This window comes from Hemitrygon akajei, chromosome 31, assembly GCF_048418815.1.
Source record: "Hemitrygon akajei chromosome 31, sHemAka1.3, whole genome shotgun sequence".
In the NCBI taxonomy this organism is placed as follows: Eukaryota; Metazoa; Chordata; class Chondrichthyes; order Myliobatiformes; family Dasyatidae; genus Hemitrygon; species Hemitrygon akajei.
In genome coordinates, this window is record NC_133154.1 from 35,248,548 (window position 1) to 35,274,509 (window position 25,962).

Genomic DNA, 25,962 nt, shown 5'->3' on the forward strand with positions numbered 1-25,962 from the left:
GGGGAACAGACAGAGTAGGCAGCCAGTATCCTTCCCCCTACGGTTGAAATTTCTATTCCTAAAATTGGGATGGTTTTATTACTGCCATGCGCGCTCAGCTGCAGTGAAAAGCTTGTCTTGGATACTGTTCATATAGGTCAAATCATTATACAGTGTATTGAGCCAGAGTAATAACAATGCAGGATTAATTATAACAGCTGCAAAGAGGGACAGTACAGGTAGACGATACGCGCAAGATCATAACGAGGTAGATCGTGAGGTGCAGTGTCCATTCTACAATCTAGGGGACATTCAAACAGCAGGGTAGAAGGTGGGACGTGTTTTCGTACCTTCTGCTCGATGGAGGGGTGGGGGGGGGGGGGGGGGAGAGAGATTGTCCGGAATCGGCGGGGCCTTTGATTCTACTCCCGGGGCCGGACGTGCGGACAGGTTGGTTTCCGTGATGTTTGTTTGTTCTGAGCTGTGTCCACAACTCTGCGGTTTCTCGCAAAGAATCTGTACGTGGGGACGCATTTCAGATGGGAAGTGGAAACCTCAAAGGAGATGTACGTGGCAACATTTTACACCGATGGTGGGGTCGGATATGATAGAGGTGTTTAAGAGGCTGTTGGGCACGGGGATGTGCCGAGAATGGAGGGCAATGGACTGCAAGCAGAAAAGATTTGTCTAACCGTGTAAAGCGAATAGGTGAATTGGATCGGCAGTTTAGTTTGGTACAGCACGCTGGACCGGACTTGGAGATACTGAAGGGGGTGTATGTAGGGTTTCGTTGTCGTCAGGGGTAGTTCGGGGCTGAAGCCGGTACGTGATGTGGCGCTGGAACCAGCTTTGAGTCAGCCGGATTTCACACCCGCGCTGAGTCACCGGCTCACTCATATTTCCGAGAGCAAGGCCGGGGACAGATCTCACTCATCACCTCTTCTCCGAGTTTCCTGGGCGGGAACAACACCCGAGAGTGTGGGTACATCTGACACCCGCCGTAACCTAGCCGTATTGTGCATTTTTCACGTGAAGCCATGTGCCTGTGGTACTGACGCAGAACTTCCATTACATCCTATGTACATATAGTTCATCCGAAAGTGAGCACAATTTTGAAACATATCTCAGATGTATTCCCCTCCACAGAAGCTGCCTGACCTGCTGTGGTCTTCCAGCATTCTGATACTCGATTTCCAACAAATGCACAACCTCGTGATCAGATCTAATCCCATTTATTTTCCCCTTATTCCTTCAAACACCTGCCCCCCTCAGATTGTACCCCTCACCCACACACAGGAGCAATTAACAGCGGATGATTATCCCACTGTCCCCTCACATTGGGATGTGGGAAGGAACCGGGAGGAAACCCTCACGTCACAGACACACACACACACACACACACACACACACACACACACACACACACACACACACACACACACACACACACACACACACACACTCACTCACACTCACGGGATCAACCTTGCCACCGGGATTTACTCTCACATACACACAGACAGACACACTCACATACAGACACACACTCACATACACAGACACGCACACACTCACTCACATACACACGCAGTCATACAGACACACTCATACACACACACACACTCACATACATAGACAGACATATAGGCAGACACACACTCACATACACAGACAGACAGACAGACACACACCTTCGGTTGTCCATCGGGAAATTCGGTGTTCACCAAAGACTCCTGCAAATACCGACAGATGTACAGTGGAGGGCATTCTGAGTGGCTGCATCACCGTACGGAGACGCCAATGTACCGGATGGAAAGAGGCTGCACAGGACTGTACAACCCTCCCTACCAGAGGGCATTTTCAAGAGGAGGTGGCATCCTTCACCACCTGGAACGTGCCTTCCTCTCATTACTACCATCAGGGGGAGCCTGAAGACATGACTGAACACAACACTGAACGTTTTAGGAACGAACAGCTTCTTCGCCATGCACCATCGGATTCTGAATGAGCAATGAATGCTACCTTTTCATTCATCCTTGTATTATTCATTGTATTTTTTTTATGTCTTGCACTATACTGCTGCATTTCCATAGCCTGACCTGCTATGTTCCTCCAGCGTTTTGTGTGTGTTGCTCTGGATTTCCAGCATCTGCAGAATCTCTTGTGTTTGTAAAAGGGTTGTTATGTTGCAGTTGTACAAGACATTGCTGAGGCCACTCTTAGATTATCGTCACCATGCTATAAGATAGACTTATTAAACTGGAATGGGTGCAGAGAAGATTTACAAGGATGTTGGCGGAACTCAGCACAATGTTATTAATGCTTGGGGCATTCCAAAGTTCTGAGCTCAATTCTGGTGCCATTCTATCAGGAGTCTCTACACATGCTCCCTGTGGGATGCATGGAGTTTCTCTGAGTCCTCCAGTTTACTTCCACAGTCCAAAGATGTACTGGGCAGGTTAATTGGTCATTGTAAGTTATCCCTGTTTGGGGATATTCTGGAATTAGGGCGTATAACAAATATTAACTTCAGCAACCAATCTTCAGACCTGAACATGGATTGTAGATTAAATTTAAAATGCAGCCCTGGACAATGGTGTCCTGGAGCTGTGGATCTGAAAACCAGACGATGCTGATTAGCGTTCATTTGTGTGTCTGGAGTGTGGGTGCGAAGGAGGTGTGAACGTTATATGAATTTCAAATGAAGCATTGTAGATACATGGCAACTGTAGAATTGCCCTTTGATCTTTAGTGTATAAAATGCCATGTAATATTGGGTCAAACAGGCCTCTTCCTCCAGAGCGTGCCTCATTTTGTTGAATAAAAGACGAGTCTTATACCCAACAGCTGCATCTCTCCAGTGACTTGGTTTATGTTTCAACAGGTTTTGTTCAGTTGGGTATGTTGGAGTTGCTGGGGCAGCGTGGCTCACAGACCTGGAAGGACCTACTCTGCTCTGTATCACTAAAACTCAAGGGACTGAGTTAGAAGGAGAGGCTGGTCCTTCATTCCTCGGAGGAGACAGAGGAGAGAGCTTAGTGAGGCATATTAAAATATGAGGGGCATAGATAGGGTGAATGCACACAGGCATTTTCTCCAGGGTTGGGGTACCAAGAACCAAATGGCACCAGTCTAAAGTGAGAGTGGGGAGATTAACTAGGGACCTGAGGAGCAGCTGTTTCACCCGGGGGGGGGGGGGTCATCCAACCGTAAAATGAGCTGCTAGAGCAAGTGGCTGAGCAGGTACATTAACAATGTTTAAAAGGCACTTGCAGATGTACATGGACAGGAAAGATTTAGAGGGAAATGGGCCAGTGGGACGAGGTGAGATGAAAATTTTCAGTCAGCATTGACCAGTTGGGCCGAAGGGCCTGTTTTCTTGCTATTGAAACCTGTGGGGTGAGACAATTGTCTGCTGAACCTATAGGTTGAGGGCTTTGACGTTAGTAGCATGCCTGTAACCACGAAGCACATACACACACACAGGCGGTGGCCAACGGAAGTCACACGCTGACGGTTGCCACGGGAAACTGGGGGGGGGGAGAGAGATTGTGTGAAAGGACAGCACAGTTCTTCAACCTACACTTGTCACCAGTGGATCAGCAGATCACCGTTGTGTCTGAGCCAAACTGTCGAAGCATATCTCAAAGGGGAGGTGAGTCGTTCCTTCTGTTCTTACCCTAGCCAGAACCCTCTGCCCTACAGAGAGGTGCAGTGGGTCAGCTTGTCCTAGGAAGCTGGAGGAGGGAGGGACAGAGGGAGCAAAGGATGAAGGGATGAAGTGAGTGAGGGAGAGAGTAGGAGAAGGGAGGGAGGGAGGGGAGAGAGAGGAAAAGAGAGAGAGTGAGGAAGACAGAGACACAGAGAGAGAGAGAGAGAGAGAGAGAGAGAGAGAGAGAGAGAGAGAGCGAGTGAGCAAATGAGCAGAATTACCAGGAAACAATTAATTGTCTCTAGTCTGAAGTGGAGGTTTAACCTCAATGCACACTCAGCTCTTCCGATCTCTGCTGGTCTCACAAACCACGCCAACTGTTCCATTCCAACTCCCATATCACTTCTCCCAGCTCTTTTCCCCTCCCTCTCTACCCCCAATTCCCCTCGCTCTCTTTCCCCTTCTCTCCTCTCCCCATCTCGTTCCCTCCATTTTGCTCTTTCACACACACTCCTCTCCCTCTCCATCCTGCTCTCCTCCTTCTCTCTCCCACCTTGTCCATCTCTACTCCCTATCTTCCCCCTCTCTCACTCTCCCCTTCCCTCTCCTTACTGAGTCTACTCTTCCCCAATCCCTCACCCCCTTTTCTATTCCTCATCTCTCTCGCTCCCCCCACACACCTCTCACTCCCACCCTTTCTTGACCCTCTCTCTTTCTAGCTCCCTTCCCTAACACTCCAGACATCTTTCCCCCCCTCTCTTCCTCCCCCACCTTTCTGGCTTTTCCCCTTTCTCTTACTCTCCCACCTCCTTTCTCTCCCTCTCTCTTCACCCCTTCTCTCTCTCTCTCTCTCTCTGCCTCACTCTCCCCTTGTTCTCTTGCTCCCCCATCACTTCCACCTCTTCTCCCTTTCCCCCCAGCAGCTCTGTGGGAATTGTGGTCGATCCTCTGTCGTCCACAGTTTGTGTCGCAGTTGGAAACCCGGACTCCAAGGTCACTCAGCCTTTGGTTCCTGACATTGAATGTGGTCACCGGTGAGAGACAAAGAGATGGAGAGGGAGACAGAGAGCAGGATGAGGGAGAGAGAGAGAGAGAGAAAAGAGATAACAGGCAGTGGAGAGAGTGGAATCGAAGAGGGAGCAGAGACTGCGAGGAAGAAGGGTAAAGCGGTGTGGGATAAGGCTGGAGAGAGGGGAAAGAAAGGAAGAACTGGAGAATTCTGTGAAGGTGAAGTGATAGCTGAGGTTTTGGGTTGATAACCTGCATCAGGGCCGCCAGCGTCGAGGGTGAGGCAGCACTGCACAGAAGGACTGAGGCAGGCTGGCTGGTGGAATTAGATGAGACGGGGAACGGTGGGCAACATGGAGCTAGTTGTGAGGGGGGGGGTTCTGGTGTTGATTCAGGTTGATTGATGATGGATGAAACTAGCTAAGAGAGCGATAATGCATACTTGGAAGTGGGAGGAAAGAGGTAGAAATGGGAGAAGGGTGAAGAGACTGATAGCTGGCAGATGGAATCAAATATGGGAGGATGATGTGTGAGTGAAATGGGAGGGGTGCTGAACAAAGGGAGATTTAACCTAGAGGGACCAGTGGGAGTTGGGAAAGAACATTGAGCATTACAGCATAGTACAGACCCTTTGGCGCATGATATTATGCCAAGCCTTCAACCTTCTCCAAGATTAATCTCGCCATTCTCTCTCACACAGCCCTCTGCTTTCCTTTCATCCGTGTGCCTATCTAAGTCCCATAAATGTCCCTAAAGTATCTTTCTTCTACCACCACCCCTCGCAGTACATTACATGAACCCACTACTCCCTGTCTAAAAAATAATTTTCTCAGATGTAATTCTATGTTTTTCTCCAATTGCCTTAACAGTATGTTCTCTTGTAATAGTCATTAGCTATTAGTCTCTGTCCACTCTTATCATCTTATACACCTCTATCAACTCACCTCTTTTCTTCCTTCACTCCAAAGAGAAAAGCCCTGGCTCGCTCAACCTTTCCTCACAGGACATGCTCTCTAATCCGGGCGGCATTAGGTAAAATCTCCCCTGCACCCTCTCGAAATCTTCCACATCCTTCCTAGAAGAGGTGACCAAAACTGAGCACAATACTCAAAGTGTGGTCTAACCGAGGTTTTATAGAGCTACATCATGGGTTATCTGAGACCAGGAACCTCACTGTTCATACCACTGAGTTGTAGACTACCCAAATGAAGTGGAGGACAGAGAGGATTTGATGCCAAAATTGGATACAGTCGGTGTGGAGATCTCAGCATTTCTCCCAATAACAGTGAAGCTTTCTTCCTGGACGTCCCTTTCACATTGCAGAGACATCCAGGTGGTTGATTTACTATTGTAAAGTGTTCTCTGGTGTAGAACAATGGCAATATTGGGAGGTATTTCTGACGGAAAATTTGTGGAGACAGAGGGAGCACAGGAGGCTCTGCAGAAGCTGGAAGTCTTGTGTAACGCACAAAATGCTAAAGGAACTCAACAGGTCTATGGAGAGAAATAAGCAGTTGATGTTTTGGGTTAAAACTCTTCATCGGGGCTGAGCAAATCCTGTGATTCTCAGTTAGATGCCAGAATTAACCTGACGGGCTGAATGGTCTATAGCACATAGAATCAGAATCAGGGTTAATATCACCGGCATATGTCATGAAATTTGTTAACTTTGCAGTGGCAGTACAATGCAATACATGATAATTTAGAAAAAAACTGAATTACAGTAGCTATATATACATCATATGTATATCAGATAGTTAAATTAAATAACTAGTTACAACTGGTTATAACTAATAAATAGTTAAATGCAAAAACAGAATAAAAACATAGTTTCAATGAACAGTACAGTACAGGAACCGGCTTTTCATCTCACATATCATACTACTAGTTAATCTACTATAAACTAATTCATTCTGCCTACTCAGTGTCCGTTTCCCTCCATTCTCTGTACGTTCATGTGTCTAAGAACTTTTTTTATATAGTGATTTTTTAATGCATTTCTGCAATTACTACAGCAAAAACCCAACAGCAAAATGAAGATTAATACAGTGCAAGATAAACATAACAATTATATAGTTCAAAACAGTGATGAAAGAACACCCAAAATAAAATCATATAAAGTTAGTATCCTCCCCCCCCACCGCCCACGGAAAAAAAACTCCAGGCCAACTATTACAAGACGTAAAAATATTAATAGGAGCATTCAAACCCCCAAAACTGGAAATGTAAATAAAAACTACCAAATAAAGAAAAAGAAGCTGAAAGTAAGGGATTAAAAAATGGACTTAATCCAAAGAGGAGTTGTGAAAATATTCAAGAAAAGGTCCCCACACCTTGTGAAACTCTATGTCCGAGTTGAGAAGTGAGTAGTGAATTTTTTCAAGGTCTAAACAGGACATAATATCATTAAGCCATTGAGCAAGGGTGGGTGGGGCAACATCTCTCCACCTAAGGAGAATTAAATGTCTAGCCAAAAGAGAGGCAAAAGATAATGTTCGACGTTTAGTTGGACTCAAATGTATATCAGCCTCATCCAGGGTACCAAATAGAGCAATCAGAGGATTAGGTTCTAAGTGGCAATTAAGAATATGGGATAACATTAAGAAAACTTCTCTAGACTAGGACATATGGATAAGAGAAGCCTTGCCACCTTTACACTTGTCACAAACAGGACTAATGTTAGGGTAAAATTGGGACAATTTAGATTTGGGCATGTGATCCATATGTACAACCTTAAACTGTAAAAGACATTGGCGAGCACATAGAGAGGTTGAATTAACTGACTTGAGAATTGAGTCCTAAACCGCATCAGATAAAGAAATATTTAAATCATGCTCCCAAGCCATTCTAATTTGATCAAAGGGGGCACGCCTTAGGGTCACTAATTTATCACGAATAAAAGATATTAAGCCTTTGCTCAATGGGTTAATAGAAAGAAACAGGTCCACAATGTTTTTCTCAGGCATCACAGAAAAATTGGATAATAAAGGATTATTGAAATGTCTAATTTGAAGGTATCTAAAGAAGTGGGCATCAGGTAGATTGAACTTTGCAGAAAGTTGTTGGAAAGTTGCAAAACTATTATCAAAAGATCTTCAAAGTGACTAACGCCCATTCCATACCAATCATGAAATGTTGAATCTTGCGTAGAAGGTAAGAAAAGATGATTGTGCAAGATAGGACTAGAAAGAGAGAAACCATGAAGACCATGAAACTTTCTAAACTGGGCCCAAGTTCTCAGAGTATGTCTAATAAGAGGACTAACAATTAGTCTAGGCAAGTGACAGGGGAGTGCAGATCGAAGAAGTGCAGGAATAGAAAGCTCCTTACTGGAGTTCAACTCTATTGTCACCCATTTAGGGCAGTCAGACTGGTTATAAAAAAGGACCAAAAAGTAAGACAGCAAATATTAGCTGCCCAATAGTAAATGGAAGTTAGGTAAAGCCATACCACCTTTTTTAGATTTTTGTAGGTAAGCTTTATTAAGTCTAGAACGTTTACCCTTCCACAGACAGGATGAAATAATAGAATCTAAGGAGTCAAAAAATGCTTTAGAAATAAAAATTGGAATAGATTGAAATAAGTATAAAAATTTAGGAACGATATACATTTTAATAACATTAACACGACCTACCAGAGACATAGATAAGGGTGACCATTGTAACAAACTCTGTTTTGTAGAGTTCAAAAGATTAGCAAAATTTTCACGAAAAAGATCCTTGAAATTCCTTGTAACTGTAATACCAAGGTAAGTAAATTGATTATTAACTACTTTAAAAGGGAGGTCATGAAATACTAATGCTTGTGCTTCTTTATTAATTGGAAAGAGTTCAATCTTTAAAAAAAAATTTTTAATTCTTTTTTTCCTACAAACAACAAAAAATACAGCACATCCATAAAAACCTCGACCATAAAAAAATCAAATTAAATATTGAGCAGCAAAAGGGAGAATAATATAAAGGCAAAAGTAACCATACACAGCAGAGGAGCACCGCATCAAAAAAACCTCAGTCCTCACCCCGTAAGAAAGCCCAATACAGGGCCCCATATCCTTTCAAAGATGTCCCCTCTGTCCTCATTACATAGTCTCAGTCTCTCCAAATGTAAAGTATCTGCCAGTTCTCTAAGCCACAGATCATACGTAGGCACATTTGCAGGATTAACTTCTTAGCAATCACCATTCCAAACAATACAGCCATTTTTTCATACTTATTGGCTGAAGATAGGGAGCTTGTTGCTCCAAGGATGGCTATGAGCAGGTCCAGTTCCCACCGCTTCCCATAAGCCTCAGAGAAACAGTGAAAAATACTTTATTCCAAAGAAAAGTTGCACAGCTTCTATTCTGATGCTTCACCAGTTTGTAATAGATGTAAATCTGAGAACAGTAACTTGTCACATTTATTCTGGTCATGTTGTAAGCTTTATGCATACTGGAAAGAGTTCACTCTTGTGTAGATTGAGTTTATAGCCAGAAAGCTGGCTGAACTGATCAAGAAGTAAAAACATTGGGGGTAAAGAAGTGGACGGATTTGATAGAAAAAGTAATAAATCATCGGCATAAAGAGAAACTTTATGCTCAAAACCCCCCTCCAAATCCCTGTCAGTTCAGGACAGCTTTGAAATGCAATCGCCAGATCAAAAAGGAAAGGACTTAAAGGGCATCCTTGACGGGTGCCACATTTAAGGCTAAAATACTGTGATTGCTGAGAGTTAGTCAAAACAGAAGTGGTGGGACATAGGTTTAACAATTTAATCCATGAAATAAAAATTTGACCGAGATCAAATTTTTCTAAAACTGCAAAAAGGTAATTCCACTTTACACGATCAAACGCTTTCTCCGCATCAAGAGAAATAACACATCCAAATTATTTATAAAATTCTGCAGAGAACCCATCAGGTCCAGGAGATTTGCCCAAAGGCAGTGCAGAAATGGCAGAAAATACTTCTTCTAGTGATATTAGCTCATTAAGTTTTGCTTTAAAGTCAGAGGAGAGTGAAGGAATATTCAAACTATTTAAAAAAAAGGTCAACAGAAATATTACCATTTAAAGATTCGGAGGTGTAAAGTCGAGAATAATAATTCTTAAATGAGTCATTAATTTCAGAATGATTCGAGGTAATATTACCAAATCTTTGTAATATGCTGTTTAGTTTTAGAGTGTCTCAATTGGTTAACTAGAAACTTGCCAGATTTATCACCATGAAAAGTGGCTCTTGCTTTCAAGAAGTTGATGTTCAACAGATTGAGTGGAGATAAGGTCAAATTTAGTTTGAAATTCTACTCACTTCTTGTATAATTCAGGATTTTTAATCTGAGCATATAGTTGGTCTAGTACTTTAATCTGACTGATCAAATATAATCGCTCTAAATGGATCTTTCTTTTGAAATTCACTGTATATGAAATTATTTGACCTCTCAAATATGCTTTCATAGCATCCCAGACAATCTGGGATGAAATTTCAGATGACGTATTGGTGTTTAAGAAAAAAGTTATCTGATCCTTCATAAATTTTACAAAATCATCATCCGATAACAAAGTTGGATTAAAACACCAATATTTATTCATTTGAGGGAGACCGGGGAAATTTAAAGACAAAGTAACTGGAGCATGATCCGAGATCAATATACTCTGATAATCACAAGAGTGAACAAATGAGATCAGCTGATTATCAATTAAAAAATAATCAAATCTAGTAAAAGTATGGTGGACATGTGAAAAATAGGAATAATCTCTCAGTAGGATGAAAAAAACGCCACACATCAGAGATACCAGAGTTAGAAAGGAAAGAATGAATAGCTAAAGCAGATTTAGTAGGTAATCTAGGAACAGCTGATGATCGATCCAAAGCTGAATCTAACCAACAGTTAAAATCACCACCCAGTGTAAGAGAATATAAACTCAGATCAGGTAATAAGGGGAAAAAAGTTCAAAAAAGTTCACATCATCGGAATTAGGAGCATCCAAATTAGCTAATACTACCTTAGTATTAAATAATTTCCCAGAAACAATAATAAACCGAGCATTTGTATCGGATATCTTACTGTGGAGCTCAAAAGGAACATTTTGATTAATAAGGATAGAAACCTCCCTGGCTTTGGCCAGGAAGGAAGAATGGAAATGCTGACCTACCCATCTTGACATAAGACAAGAATTATCGAAACTACGAATATGAGTTTCTTGCAGGAAGGCAATGTCAGCTTTAAGTTGCTTAAGATGGGAAAACACCTTCCTTCTTTTGGTTCAATCCCTTCACATTTCAGCTTATAAATTTCAGCAGACTAATCATTATCAATTATTAAAACATAGAAAATAGTAGGCATAACCAGGATCAAACATTCAAATAACAGTTCTGGAGCAAAGGTATAAATCAATAAAATCAGGACAAAAAAATGTCCAGAATAACAAAAAAAGCATTAAATAGTGTTGGCACTAGAGAACCCCCCCCCCCCACCCTCTAATCCCAAAACTAGATGGCTACCCAAAAAAGCAGCTAGCTGTACAAAAAAAAAGACACCCCAAAAACCAACTTCCAGTTTCGTGACATTGACATAAGCAGCTCCATTTAAGCAGTATGACAGAAAATAGATAAGTTATGCACTGCAAATAAAGATTATAGATGACGAGAAACAATTCCATCAAAAAAATGTAAAACTTAATTCAGAATAGTAATTAAAAAAAATCTACCCATGAGGAACTATGAAAGAAAGAAAAAATAGTAATTTAAAAAGAAAACAAGGAAAAAAAGCAGGGAGAAGAAAAATTTTATGTGTTAAAAAAAGTACTTAACAGCCGTTTAAAAAAGACAAATCTGATGTAGTAAACTGGCTGGCAGACCTTCAATAAAATGCATAAAGAATCAATATAGAACTTCTTGAACAACTTCATCATATTCATCTCCAATACTACCCTCTCCAAGCCTGTGGTCTATCAAAGCTTATGGGATGATCTGGACCAGCTAGGGAAACAGGCTGAAAAATGGCAGATGGAATTTAATGAAAATAAAGGGACAAATCCAGGAAGGACTTGCCCAGTGAATAGTATGCATTGAGATGTGCAGTGGAATACAGGTTTATAATTCCTCAAAAGGGGCATCACGGTAGATAGGGCCATAAAAAGGCCTTCATAAGTCAGGGCATTGAGCACAGATGTTATATTGTATAAGACATCGGTGAGGCCAAATTTGAAGTGTTGTGTGCAGTTTTGGTCACCTACCTACAGGAAAGATTTAGTAAGATTGCAAGTGTTCAGAGAAAATCTACAAGGACCTTGCTCAGATGTGAGGACCTGAGTTGGGAAAGGTTGAATAGAAACATAGAAAATCTACAGCACAATACAGGCCCTTCGGCCCACAATGCTGTGCTGGACATGTACATACTTTACCAGTCAGCCTCTGCTCTATCCACGTAAGAATCTTTCCTGTAATATCATGGGCTCATAGCTTGTTAAGCAGCCTAATGTGTGGCACCTCGTCAAAGGTCATCTGAAAATTCAAGCACACAACATGAACCAATTCTCCAATGTCTATCCTTCTTCAAAGAATTCCAACAGATTTGTCAGGCAAGGTTTTCCCTTGAGGAAATGCTGACTACAACTACGGCTTATTTTATCATGTGCCTCCAAGTACTTGAAGACCAATATCCACTCTCACTTCTCTTTTTTACTTTATGTATTTGAATAAACATTTGGTATTCTCTTTAACATTATTGGCTAGCTTACTTCTGAATTCCAGTTTTACATCATTAATGACTTTTTTGTTGCGTTCTGTTGATTTTTTAAAAGCTTCCCAATTCTCGAACTTCCCACTATTTTTTGTTCCATTGGGTTAGAACTGTAACCCCTGGGTCGCCTCAGGCATCGCTCAAACTCGTTCTAGTCTAGGGGGAGCAGCCTTCGGCCCCGCCTAACTGGGTAATCAGCTGGTGTGGATGCTGTGTGATGTCCCCTCCTCGCCCAAAAAACAGACAGTACACCTTATGCGATTAAATGAGTACAATTTATAAAGATTACTATAACTAAGTGATTACTAACGATACAGTATATATGAAGAAGAAGAAAAAAGAAAAGGCGCCAAACTTATCAAAGTCCAAACCACTTCGTGCACAACCGTTGGAGCTCAATTACTGAAGTCTTCTGGCATTCGATCCCCTCCGAACTCCTCGACCCGCCTCCTGGGACCACCCACGGTGGTCGACCAGATGCTCCACACTCCTCTGTCTCCGTCTCCTCTCCTCACCGAAAACCTTGGGCCAGGGACCCCCACTCGGGGTCTGTTCCGTCGCCCAGCTTCCAGCATCCCATCCTCTCTCTCTCACTCCATCGCGCCGACCCCCCAGAATCCCCCCCAACAATCAGTTTACAGTCCCAAACAAGCTTCCAGCAGTTATCATAACAAAGACGCCAGCATTCCTACTTTTAACAAAACAGAGACGCCATTTTGATTACATACACAGTAACAAAGAAAAAGAAAAAAAACCCCCGTTACACTCTCCCCCTACCAAATAAAAGTCATGTCCTCATGACTATTAGATAACTCATCACCTTTCCTGCCAACACACCGTAACCCAAGCACAAGCAGTGACATCTCCTCCCCACACAGTAAACCTCACGCCCTGTTCCTTAGGCGCTATATAGGCCAACTATCTGGGCGTTCCCTAACCCTTCTGAGACCTCCGTACCCCCCTCACCTAAACCCTTAGGCTAGGACATAGCTGGGGATACCTTGGGTCCACTACCAACTCCTCTTTCAACCTCTCACTCATGCCCCACACTGCACACAGCTAACCCTCCCCACTACACCTGACTCAGTGGAAGAAGGGCCAAAGGTCTCTTCCTCAATCGAGGGAAAGTCAGCAAAAGGCAGCATGTACCACACGTCCAGCACATCAGCCTTTGAATCCGTATTCTTCCTCATTTCTTTGATCGGTAGCTGCTGTTTGATCTTCTCCAAACGGAAACACGTGGCCTGCACTGCTCCTGCAGTCTCTTCAGCCTCCTGCAATTGAGATTATCATCTTCTCTGGCCCCTGGCTCAGCAGTTCTGACTCCCGCATCCCGGCCATCTCAATCTGGAATGCAGTTACTCCAACAGCTTCTTCCACCCCGACCTGAAAAGCAGCAGTTAAAGATTGGTCACCCTCCAGTTCAGTATTCACTGCACTTCTCTCCAGTTTTTTTCCTCCTCATGACTTCTTCCAGATCAACCTTCAGGTTTTGCACTTCATTTGAACTGTCGATGGTCATCTTCAGGTTCCCTTCAAGTTACCGCTTCCCCCTTCTGAGATTTGTCCGCAATTTCTTCACCTCCCCAAACTCCCTTCTCCAGGCTCTCAGTTTGCTGTGGCCCTCAGTCAAACAACTTTCTTCATTTTCTCCAACTTGTAAGTCTTTCAAATGGTTCCAGATCACTCTCTCCGGTCTCTCAGTCTTCATTTCAAACTTGATTCCATAGAGACAGACACTCACAAGCTGCGACCTTCGCCAGCCCTGGCACGTGTCCAGAAAACACTTTAACTCTGTAGTTCATAGCCTCTCCTGCAACGCCCTCACTTCATATTCTCCTGAGGCAAATCCAAATACCAAGAGATCATCCACGTACGTCAAAATTCCAAATGCCTCCACACCCCCATGGTCTTCCACATGCCCTGCAGGGCGGACCGGAAGACTCCTAGGGAACTTATAACCGCCGTCTTCTCCTTGTTGGCCTCACTCATCGGGATCTGGCAACATCCACTCCTCAGATCCAGCACCTTAAACCTCTTCGCACCACTCAGATAGGCCATCGCCTCTACGGCGCAATATAATCCACACACACGCTGCCTACGTCTGCCACGGCTGTAGGGGCCAGTCGCCGCAACCTCTGCCTCACCGAGGTGTCTTCAGCAGTCAACTCCCCTCCCTGGTGGTATTTCGCAGCATCCACTAAGAGGGTCTCACCCTTAGATACTCCTCCAGGCCATACCACCATCGGCTCTTGTTTGAATTCGGTATCGGCCCAATGCTGCTACACACGTCCGCACAAGCAGCTCAAAACTCTGGGTGCATCGATAATGCCTCCAAACAGCGCTCACCCGCCTCCTCCGGGCAGGCCCCCAAGCGCACCAACAGGATATTGGTTCTCTCCATAACCGAAACGCTGCCCGTCTCAACAGTGTCCGGACACATCAGCATTAACGATTCACGAACCTCAGTCACCTCCACATTTGCCTCTAAGAACTCCATTTTCACTGACCAACAACCGTCGTCTTTATAATCACCGGCACTGGTACCCCAAATCTCCAGTGCCGTCAATGTCGTCAAGGGTAAAGGCTTCCAAAAACGGTTATAAAACAAACTGTACAGCAACTTAACGGTGCCCCGGTGCCGAGGATGGCTTTAACTTGACTTCCATCCATCCGTAACAACACCTGAGTGCGTGGTCCCTCTAAGCCTTCAGGAATAGGGTCTGTTCCTTGCGGGAGTTCCTTGGTACATTGCTGGGAACGTGCTCCCCCAGAGACCCCAAGCTGTTCCCCCACTGGGCTTCCTCTAAGTTTCCCGACACCTCTCGGATCAATGGAACAACTGATCCCCTTGACAGATCCCCCTGGCTCCGCAAGCAATTTATCTGCCCTCTTAACCAAAAGGGATACCCTAAAAACTTCCCACCAATCTCCTGCCACGGATATGATAATCCCCCCAGCTGCGGCATTTGACTTCCAGTCGAACCACACGCATTTTCCCACACTTTCCCAGAACTGGCAGCTGTCACTTCGAGGTATTTGCGCCCGACAGTTCTAACAACGCTACCAGCCCGCCTACTCAAACTTTCAACCAATCCCTGTCGCTTTCCCTCAGCCAAGCACTGCCACTCACCCAACAACTGAGAGGTCTGCTCCGCCCACGTCTCCGCCCCTTTAGGGCTGGACATTATTCCACCAACCGGGCGGAGCCTACCACTGCTGAAACATTCCAACCAGACCTTCCTCGCACTCTTAACAGCATGGACAGCCCATGGCCCCACCACCTTTTCATCAGCACTAGTCGGAACTCGAACAACGACCTCCGGGCTACCAACAGCAGCCACTCCACCCAACACACATGCAGAGATAACCGGCAATCACACACCCACAAAGGCACACCAGCTCTTCGCCGCAGACATAATTTATAGAGGGCGATCACACAGCTTCGACAGAAATCAATCCCGGACGAGCCCCCACAATGTAACCCCTGGGTCGACTCAAACTCGTTCTAGTCTAGGGGGAGCGGCCTTCGGCCCCGCCAAACTGGGTAATCAGCTGGTGTGGATGCTGTGTGATGTCCCCTCCTCGCCCAAAAAACAGATAGTACACCTTATGCGATTAAATAAGTACAATTTATAAAGATTACTATAACTAAGTGATTACTAACGATACAGTATATATGAAGAAGAAGAAAAAAGAAAAGGCGCCAAACTTATCAAAGTCCAAACCACTTCGTGCACAACCGTTGGAGCTCAATTACTGAAGTCTTCTGGCATTCGATCCCCTCCGAACTCCTCGACCCGCCTCCTGGGACCACCCACGGTGGTCGACCAGACGCTCCACACTCCTCTATCTCCGTCTCCTCTCCTCACTGAAAACCTTGGGCCGGGGACCCCCACTCGGGGTCCGTTCCGTCGCCCAGCTTCCAGCATCCCATCCTCTCTCTCTCACTCCATCGCGCCGACCCCCCAGAATCCCCCCCAACAATCAGTTTACAGTCCCAAACAAGCTTCCAGCACTTATCATAACAAAGACGCCAGCATTCCTACTTTTAACAAAACAAAGACGCCATTTTGATTACATACACAGTAACAAAGAAAAAGAAGAAACCCCCTTTACAGAACTTTATTCCTTGGAGCACAGGAGATTGAGGGGAGATCTTACAGAGGTATACAAAATTATGAGGGGGAGAGATATAGTGAATGCAAGAAGGCTTTTTCCCGAGGTTGGGTGAGATCAGATCTAGTGGTCATAGGTTAAGGGTGAAAGGTGAAATTCTTAAGGGGAACCCGAGATGAACTTCTTCACTCAGAGTGTGGTGCTAATGTGGAACGAGCTGCCTGTGGAAGTGGCAGAGGTTTGGATAGTTGAGAGGGGCTTGGAGGGGGTATGTTTCTGGCACAGGAAGATGGGACTAGGCAGGAAACAGGTGAGCATTGACAGGATGAGCAAGAGTTTCTGTGCTGGAGTACTTTACGGTCCATGTTCTAATTATCCAGAGATAGCTACAAATACAGAGGCAAATACACAGAAAGAGACAGAGAGGGACAGATAGACAGAGAAACACTGAGTGACTGTGATAGATACAGTGGGATCAACAGGGAGGAGAGGGACAGAGGTGGATGGAAAGAGAGGTAAAGGGAGGAGGAGGCAAACAGAGAGGATGGTAGAAAGGGAGAGGGGAGAAAAAGAGAGATAGGTAGGGAGAGTGAAGGAAGGAGTGGTGGAGAGGGGAAAGTGAGAGAAAATGGAGAGAGTGGGGTAAGTGGGAGGAGAGAGATAAGAAGGGCAGAGAGGGAGAGCGAGAAGGCAGACAAAGACAGGGCAGAGCGGGAGAAAACAACTTGACAGTGGGAGCGCGGCAGGAAAAATACCCCCAAGAATGAGAGAGGAATGAGTGGACACAAGGAAATCTGCAGATGCTGTTAATTTCAAACAACACACACAAAATGCTGGTGGAACACAGCAGGCCAGGCAGCATCAATAAGGAGAAGCACTGTTGACGTTTCGGGCAGAGACCCTTCGTCAGGAATGAGTGGTTTGGGGTGTTTATATATAGGATGTCTTGGAATACGTTACAGGCTGGGTTCTAATCCAGGGTTTCAGGTGTTTATACATATAACAGATCCCCAGGAGTGGGTTACTGGTTCTGATCTGATCCCGTGGTTCGGGAGGTTTATACATAGAGTAACAGATGTCTAGGACGGTTTACAGGCGGGGATTTAATCTAGGGGTTCAGAATTTATATGTGGAATAACAGATCCCTGGGAGTGGGTTACAGGCTGGTATCTAATCCAGGGGTTGGGTGGGGTCCATATTATAGAATAACAGATCCCCACGGTGGGATCTAATCCAGGGTATCGGGATTTATATAGAGAGAATATTTCATCGCCACATACTCCCGGGCCCAGGCATCGGACATACCATCCTTTCCCCCTATACCCGGGCCCTGACCTCTCTCACCCACACCCCTCTCTGTCTGCCCAGCAGGTCTCTGTCAGCTGTGCCAGCTCCGGTGGCGATGGGCTCCCCGCTCCCCGCACTGCTCCTCATCCTCCTCCTCGGGACCCCTTCATGCGGGGCGATCTGCAACGTGGCCACTCCCAACGAGTGCCGGCAGAAGAAGCCGGTGCCAGGAATGGAGCTGCTGGGCGAGGGCTTCGACGTGGTTCTGCTGCGAGGCACGGGGGCCTGGGCGGTGGACACGAGGAGCTGGCAAAGGCGAGGCTCCTGCACCGTCTGCCACAACGCGCACTTGAAGGGCGAGGTCCAGCGGCTGCCCCGGGCCGTCGCCCACTGGGTTACCGAGACGGACTGCAACTTCCGCCTCCAGTCCACCGTCTACGACTCGGCCGAGGAGCTGTCGGCCTCGCAGTCGGCCGGGGTGGACTCCTCCTGGAGCGTAGGGGCTGGACGTGAAGCCGCGGCCAAATTCCGCAGTGCGGATGACGGTGGCGGGGGAGCGGTCTGAGATGGCGTCCTTCGGCCGGAAACGGGAGGCCACCGACCGCTACAGTTTCTCCAGCCAAGCCATGGTGTGCAGACTGTACAGGGCCAGGCTGGGGACGCAGCCCCCCTTGCATCCGCACTTCATTCAAGAGATCCGCCGGCTGCCCCGGCGCTGGGACGGGCGGTGGGACAACGGGCACGGGGAGGGCAGCGGCCCCGGCTTCTTCTATCGCCGCTTCCTTCGCACCTTCGGCACCCACTACGTCCACGCCGTCACCCTGGGCGGCCTCTTCCGAGACATCACGGCCCTCCGTACCTGCCAGGTGGCGGCAGAGGGACAGACCGCCGAGGAGGTGAGCTCAGGGGATGGGGGAGCCGACCCGGACCAGGACCCCGATCCTCGGTCTCGTCATTGCTCTTTCCCACGGTGCTGTCGTGTCGTCCCAGTCTCTCCCTTCAGCACGCCTACTTCCTCACCGCTCCCGCTCCCTCCCAACTGTAACCTCCCTCTCCCCTCCCATCCATCTCCCCTCCCACCCATCACCCCTCTCCCTCCCACCCATCTCCCTCTCCCCTCACACCCCATCTCCCCTCTCCCCCACCATCTTCCCTCCCCCTCCCATCCATCTCCCCTCCCCCTCCATCTCCCCTCCCCCTCCCAGCCCATCACCCCTCCCCCTCCCACCCATCACCCCTCTCCCTCTCCCCTCACACCCCATCTCCCCTCCCCCTCCCATCCATCTCCCCTCCCCCTCCCACCCATCACCCCTCTCCCTCCCATCCATCTCCCCTCCCACCCCCACCATCTCCCTCCCATCCATCTCCCCTCCCAGCCCACCCCATCTCCCCTCTCCCTCCCAGCCCATCACCCCTCTCCCTCCCACCCATCTCCACTCCCCTCTCACCCATCTCCACTCCCCTCCATCTCCCCTTCCCCTACTGCATCTCCCCAACTTCCCCCTCCCTTCCCATCCCATCTCCCAAGTTCCCCCTCCCACCCCATCTCCCCGTTCTTCTCCCCTCCCATCTCCCCGTTCCTCTCCCTCCCACCAGCCCCACCTATATGCCCCCTCAAAATCCATCTCTGCGCCTCTTGAACTCCATCTCTCTACCTCCCAAAATCTCCATCTCTCTACCTCCCAAAATCTCCATCTCTCTGACCCCCTCAAACTCCCACTCTCTGAACCCTCAAACTCCCTCTCTCTGCCCCCTGAACCTCCCAGAATGCTGCTGAACTTCCCTTTCTCTGCCCCCAAACCCCCTCCCTCTGCTTCCGAACCTCTTTCCCTCTGTCCCCAAACCTCCCTCCACCTGCCCCCGATCTTCCCTCTGCCCCTCGAACCACTCTCTCTGCCCTCCGATCCTCCCTCTCTCTGCCCCTCGAATCACCCTCTCTGCCCTCCGAACCTCCCTCTCTCTGCACCCCGACCCTCCCTCTCTCTGCACCCCGACCCTCCCTCTTTCGGCACCCCTAACCTCCCTCACTCTGTGCCCTCTCCCCCAGGTGAAGGACTGTCTGACTATTGAGGCAGAGGCTCAGATCGGCAGCAAGTTGGATTCCAACGCCAAGTACCGGCACTGCAAGGAGGCACAGAACAAGGCTGAGGGGCGAATGTCCTTCCACCAGACTTACAACGACCGCCTGACCGTGGTGCAAGGGGGCCTCCTGTCAAAGGGGGCCGACCTCCTCTTTGGGGGGGATGAGGGAGGGAGCTCCAACCACTTCAAAGCCTGGGTCAGCTCCCTGTCCTCCCACCCGGGCGTCACCTACCGCACCCTGGAGCCGTTGCACCTTCTGCTGTCTCGGCGGGACCCCCGCCGGGCGCACCTGCACCGTGCCATCAGCCAGTACATCGTGGAAGGGGCATCGGAGGGGCATGCTGCCAACTGCTCATCCAAGGGCTGCCCCAGGGGTGGCACCCGGCCCAGCTCGGCCCGAGGTTCCTGTTCCTGCCGCTGCTCTGATGACCCTTGGGTGAACGGTCAGTGCTGCCCCAAGAAGAAGGGCTGGGGACGGCTGGAGGTGAAGGTGATACGCTGCCGGGACCTCTGGGGCGACTACACGTCAGGGACGGACGCCTACGTGCGAGTTAGCTGCGGCCCGGGGCTGAAGGCCAGCACGGCGGCCATCGCCAATAACAACCACCCAGTCTGGGACGTTTGGCTGAACCTGGAAGAGGTGCAGCTGGGGTCGGGCGCCCGCTTGCGGCTGGAGGTCTGGGACCAGGACTGGGGGCTGGACCGCGATGACCTTCTGGGAGCCTGCGAGATCCCGCTGGTGGCCGGGCCCAGCCGAGTCGACCTCTGCTACCTGAACCACGGCAGCCTGAGCTACGAGCTGCGGCTCACCTGTGGGCCTCACCTGGGCGGGGATGACTGCCGTGAGTACCAGTCCCTGCCAGGGAGCTGAGCTGACAGCGGGGACAAGTGTGGCGGGTGGACCGGCCTGGACCAGGGGCTGAGGAGAGAGCTACTACAGCCCTCATGGACATAAATCGCTCTGCCTAGCTGCAACCTCTGACCTCTGACCCTGGCCGCAGCAATCTCCTGCCTCCCCTTTCCCTGCATCACCCTCCTTACACATTCCCTCATTACCTCCTCTCCTTCCCACTCCCCCCCGCCTCCTACATCACAGCTTTACTCTCCTAGCCCTTCTCACCATCCCTCCTACAACCTCTCTCCCTATTCACCTGCACCCCTCCCTCTCTCCCTTCCTCCCTCCTTGTTTTACCCTCCCCATCCTCCTATCTCACTGACCCTCCCACGGTGCTCACTCCCCTGTCTTAAACTCCTTCCTCTCTTCACTCCTGTCTCCCCTCCTCCCCCCTCCACCTCCTCTCCAATGGCATTCCCTCGTCACTCACTCTTTCGTCTATTGCCCCTCCCTGCTCACCACCCCTCACATGAAAATCCCTCCCCTCACTCCTCTATCCCTGCCCTCCCCACAGTACTGCCTCAGACCCCCTCTGTCCCTTCCTCCCCACCCTCTTATCACTCCCCCCATCCTCTCTTTCCCCATGCCTCCCTCCTCGCTGCCTCCTCTCTTGTGACACTCTCTCCCCCTCACTTGCTCTCTAAAATTGTTCCCTGCTCACATCCCCTTCCCACCACTGCTGCTCCCAATCTGCCCTCCTCCTGCTTGGGTGAAGACTTGGTTAATTTATAAGCTGTTGTTGCGCTGTACAAATTGCCCGGATGTTGCAGTGTTTTCCAACCGATGGACTTTGACTGAGTAAAATGATTGTCACGCAGAGTATCTGCCCGAGTTTTATTGAGTGTGCGAAGTCTGTGTCCTGGAGGTTTATTCCAGGATCATTCCCATGTTGCGGGAATCTGTCCCGGGGATTTATTGGTTTTGGAATTGTTTATTACTGTCACGTGCACCCAGATACAATGGAAAGTTTTCTTACCTACCATTCACACAAGTCAAATCATTGCTCATTGCACTGGGCTAGAATAAGGTAAAATATTAACAATGCAGAATAAAGTGTAAAATCGACCAAAAAGGTGCAGCGCAGGGCAGATACCAACGTGTAAGATGACAGCAAGCTAAGTTGTAAGGTCAAGAGTCCAACTTGCCATCCAAGAGGATAGAAGCTTTTAGGCTTTTGTATCTTCTGGGATGATTCTGGGAAAGTTGACGAGAGTAAAGCAGTGGATGTTGTTTATATGGACTTCAGTAAGGCCTTTGACAAGGTTCCACATGGAAGGTTAGTTAGGAAGGTTCAATCATTAGGTATTAATATTGAAGTAGTAAAATGGATTCAATAGTGGCTGATGGGAGATACCAGAGAGTAGTGGTGGATAACCGTTTGTCAGGTTGGAGGCTGGTGACTAGTGGTGTGCCTCAGGGATCTGTACTGGGTCCAATGCTGTTTGTCATATACATTAATGATTTGGATGATGGGGTGGTAATTGGATTAGTAAGTATGCAGGTGATACTAAGGTAGGTGGTGTTGTGGATAATGAAGTAGGTTTTCAAAGCTTGCAGAGAGATTTAAGCCAGTTAGAAGAGTGGGCTTGAACGATGGCAGATGGAGTTTAATGCTGATAAGTGTGAGGTGGTACATTTTGGTAGGAATAATCAAAATAGGACATACATTGTAAATGGTAGGGCATTGAGGAATGCAGTAGAACAGAGTGATCTAGGAATAATGGTGCATAGTTCCCTGAAGGTGGAATCTCATGTGGATAGGGTGGTGAAGAAAGCTTTTGGTATGCTGGCCTTTATAAATCAGAGCATTGAGTATAGGAGTTGGGATGTAATGTTAAAATTGTACAAGGCATTGGTAAGGCCGAATTTGGAGTATTGTGTACAGTTCTGGTCACCGAATTATAGGAAAGATGTCAACAAAATAGAGAGAGTACAGAGGAGATTTACTAGAATGTTACCTGGGTTTCAGCACCTAAGTTACAGAGAAAGGTTTAAACAAGTTAGGTCTTTATTCTTTGGAGGTTGAGGGACTTGATAGAGGTATTTAAAATAATGAGGGGGATAGATAGAGTTGACGTGGATAAGCTTTTTCCATTGAGAGTAGGGAGATTCAAACAAGAGGGCACGAGCTGAGAGTTAAGGGGCAAAAGTTTAGGGGTAACACGAGGGGGAACTTCTTTACTCAGAGAGTGGTAGCTGTATGGAACGAGCTTCCAGTAGAAGTGGTAGAGGCAGGTTCGATTTTGTCATTTAAAAAAAATAATTGGATAGGTATATGGACAGGAAAGGAATGGAGGGTTATGGGCTGAGTGCAGGTTGGTGGGACTAGGTGAGAGTAAGCGTTTGGCACGGTCTAGAAGGGCCGAGATGGCCTGTTTCTGTGTTGTAATTGTTATATGGTTTTGATGGGAGAAGAGAGAATGTCTCGGGGTGAATGGGTGCTTTTATTATGCTGGCTGCTTTACTGAGGCAGTGGGAAGTGTAGATAGAGTCCATGGAGGGGAGGCTGGTTTCGGTGATGTGCTGAGCTGTGCCCACAACTCTCTGCTGTTTCTTGTGGTCACGGGCAGAGCAGTTGCTGTACCGAGCTGCGATGGATCCGGATAGGATGCTTTCTGTGGAGCATCAATAAAAATGGGTAAGAGTTGATGGGGACTTAGCCTCCTGAAGGAAGTAGAGACATTGCTGAACTTCTTGGCCACGTGGTTGGACAAGTACAGATGGTGATGATGTTTACTCTGAGGAACGTGAAGCTCAGCACCGTCGATGTGGACTGAACCATGTGCTCACCCCAACCACCCCACCATTCCTGAAGTCAACAACCAGCCCTTTTGTTGATATTCAGGGAAAAGTTGACAACACATCACTAAGCTCTCTCTCCTTCCAGTACTCTGACTCATCGCTATTTGAGATATGACCCGCTACGATGGTATCATCTGCAAACTTGTACATGGAATTCGAGCAGAACTTGGCCGCACAGTTGTGAGTGTCCAGGGAAGAGAGTAGGGGCTGAGGGCGTGGCCTCATGGAGCATCAGCGTTCAGAATAATTGTGAAGGAGGTGTTGCTGTCTGACCTTACTGCTTGTCGTGCGTTAGGCAGAAAAGTAAGGATCCAGATGCTGAGGGAGTCATTAACTCCCAGGGTCAAAAATTTGGTGATAAGTTTGTTTGGCATTTTAGTCCTCAAGGTGAGTCCAAGGCAGAATCCAGGGATCTGTCCCATGCCCTGAGGAATTATCCCAGGATCTCTCCCGTGTCCTGGGAATCTGTCCCATGTCCTGTCAGTTCATCCTGAGGTCTGTCCGACCCTGTGGATTTATACTGGGGATTTGTCCCAAGTCCCAGGAATTATTCTGAGGATTTGTCCCATGTCCCATGAATCTGTCAAATGTCCTGTGGATTTATTCCAGGGATAGAGTCATAGAAAAACACAGCACTGAAACAGGCCTTTGGCCCATCTAGTCTGTGCTGAACCAGTTAATTTGCCTAATCCAATTGCCTTGCACTGGACCTAGCCCTCCATACCCCTACCATCCAAATACTCTTAAAAGTACTCTTAAATACCCTTAAAAGTTGAAATCAAGCACTTGCACTGGCAGCTCATTCCACACTCTCACTACTCTCTGAGTGAAGCAGTTTCCCCTCATGTTCCCCTTACACTTTCCACCTATCACCCTTAACCCATCATCTCTGATTGTAGTCCCACCCAAGCTCAGTGGAAAAAGCCTGTTTACCCTATCTCTACCCCTCATAATTTTTCATACCTTTATCAAATCTCTCAATCTTCTGTACTCCAAGGAATAAAGTCTTAACCTGCTCAATCTTTCCCTATAACTGAGGTCTTCCAGTCCCAGCAATATCCTTGCAAATTTTTTCTGTGCTCTTTCAACCTTATTTACATCTTTCCTGTAGGTAGGTGACCAAAACTGCACACAATACTCCACATTAGGATCTTATACAACTTCAACATAACGCATATCTGTAGAATCTCTGCTACAGCAACGTCATGCCTTCTTTTAGCCCTCCCGATTTCTTTCTTATGTGTTCTCTTGCATTTCTTGTAGTCCACAAGCACCTCATTTGTTCCTACTTGTCTATACCTGCTATAAACCTTCTTTGTTCTTAACCAAGGCCTCAATATCTCTTGAAAACAAGGTTCCCTAAATCTGTCATCTTTACCCTTTAGCCCACAATGTTTTGCTGAACCAGCTAAAAAGCAAATCGGAGACACCCAAACACTGATCCCTCCTCCCTACCCCATGTCCATATCCCTCCATCTTCCTCACATCCATGTGCCTATGAAAATGTCTCTTAAAAGCTTCCAGTGTAGGCTGTGCACTCCAGGTATCCATGACTCTGAGCAAAAAACTTACCCCTCACATCCCCCTTGAACATACCCCGTCCCACCTTCAACGCATACCCTCTGGTATTAGACATTTCAGCCCTGGGAAACAGATAATCTCTGTCTACTCTATCAATACCTCTCATAATCTCATAAACCTCGACCTGATCCCAACAAATTGGTGCATAAAGAAGGTAAGACGGCAGCTATATTTCATTAGGAGCTTAAGGAAATTTGGCTTGAAACCTAAGACACTGGAAAACTTCAAAAGATGTACTATGGTGAGCATTCTGACTGGCTGTGTCTCTGTCTGGTATGGGAGGCATACCGCACAGGTTCGAAGTACGTTGTAGAAAGTTGTAAAATTAGTCAGCTCTATCTTGGGTACCAGTTTCTGTAGTATCCAAGAGGTCTTCAAGGAGCAATACCTCAGGAAGATGGTGTCCATCATCAAGGACCCCCACCACCCCAGGACATGCCCCCTTCTCATTGTTACTGTCTGGAAAGAGAAGGCACACACTCTGCGATTCAGAAACAGCTTCTTCTAATCTGCTATTCGATTCCTTAATGGACGTTGTACCCGTGAACACTACCTCACTACATTAAAAACATTATTTCTGTTTTTGCTCTACTTATTTAATTTAACTATTTGATTTACATATGCTGAAAATATAGTAGTTCAGTTGTTTTCTATATTTATCATTATTGCATTGTACTGCTGCCAAAAGTTAACAAATTTCATGACATACAGTGCCTATAAAAAGTATTCACCTGAATACTTTTTGTTTTGTATTGTTTTACAACATTGAATCATATTGGACTTAATTTGGCTTTTTTTGACACTGATCGACAGAAAAATACTATTTTGTGTCAAAGT

The 25,962-nt window shown here is 47.1% G+C and overlaps 1 protein-coding gene across 1 annotated transcript; it reads left to right on the plus strand.

Moving 5' to 3' along the window:
* Positions 1-381: 381 nt before the first annotated feature.
* Positions 382-21,549, plus strand: LOC140719151 (perforin-1-like). Its single transcript, XM_073033562.1, is given in 4 exon segments — positions 382-429; positions 17,850-18,264; positions 18,266-18,661; positions 19,813-21,549. Coding segments are annotated over 3 exon segments (1,686 nt in total). The 5' UTR covers positions 382-429; positions 17,850-17,880; the 3' UTR covers positions 20,719-21,549.
* Positions 21,550-25,962: the final 4,413 nt, after the last annotated feature.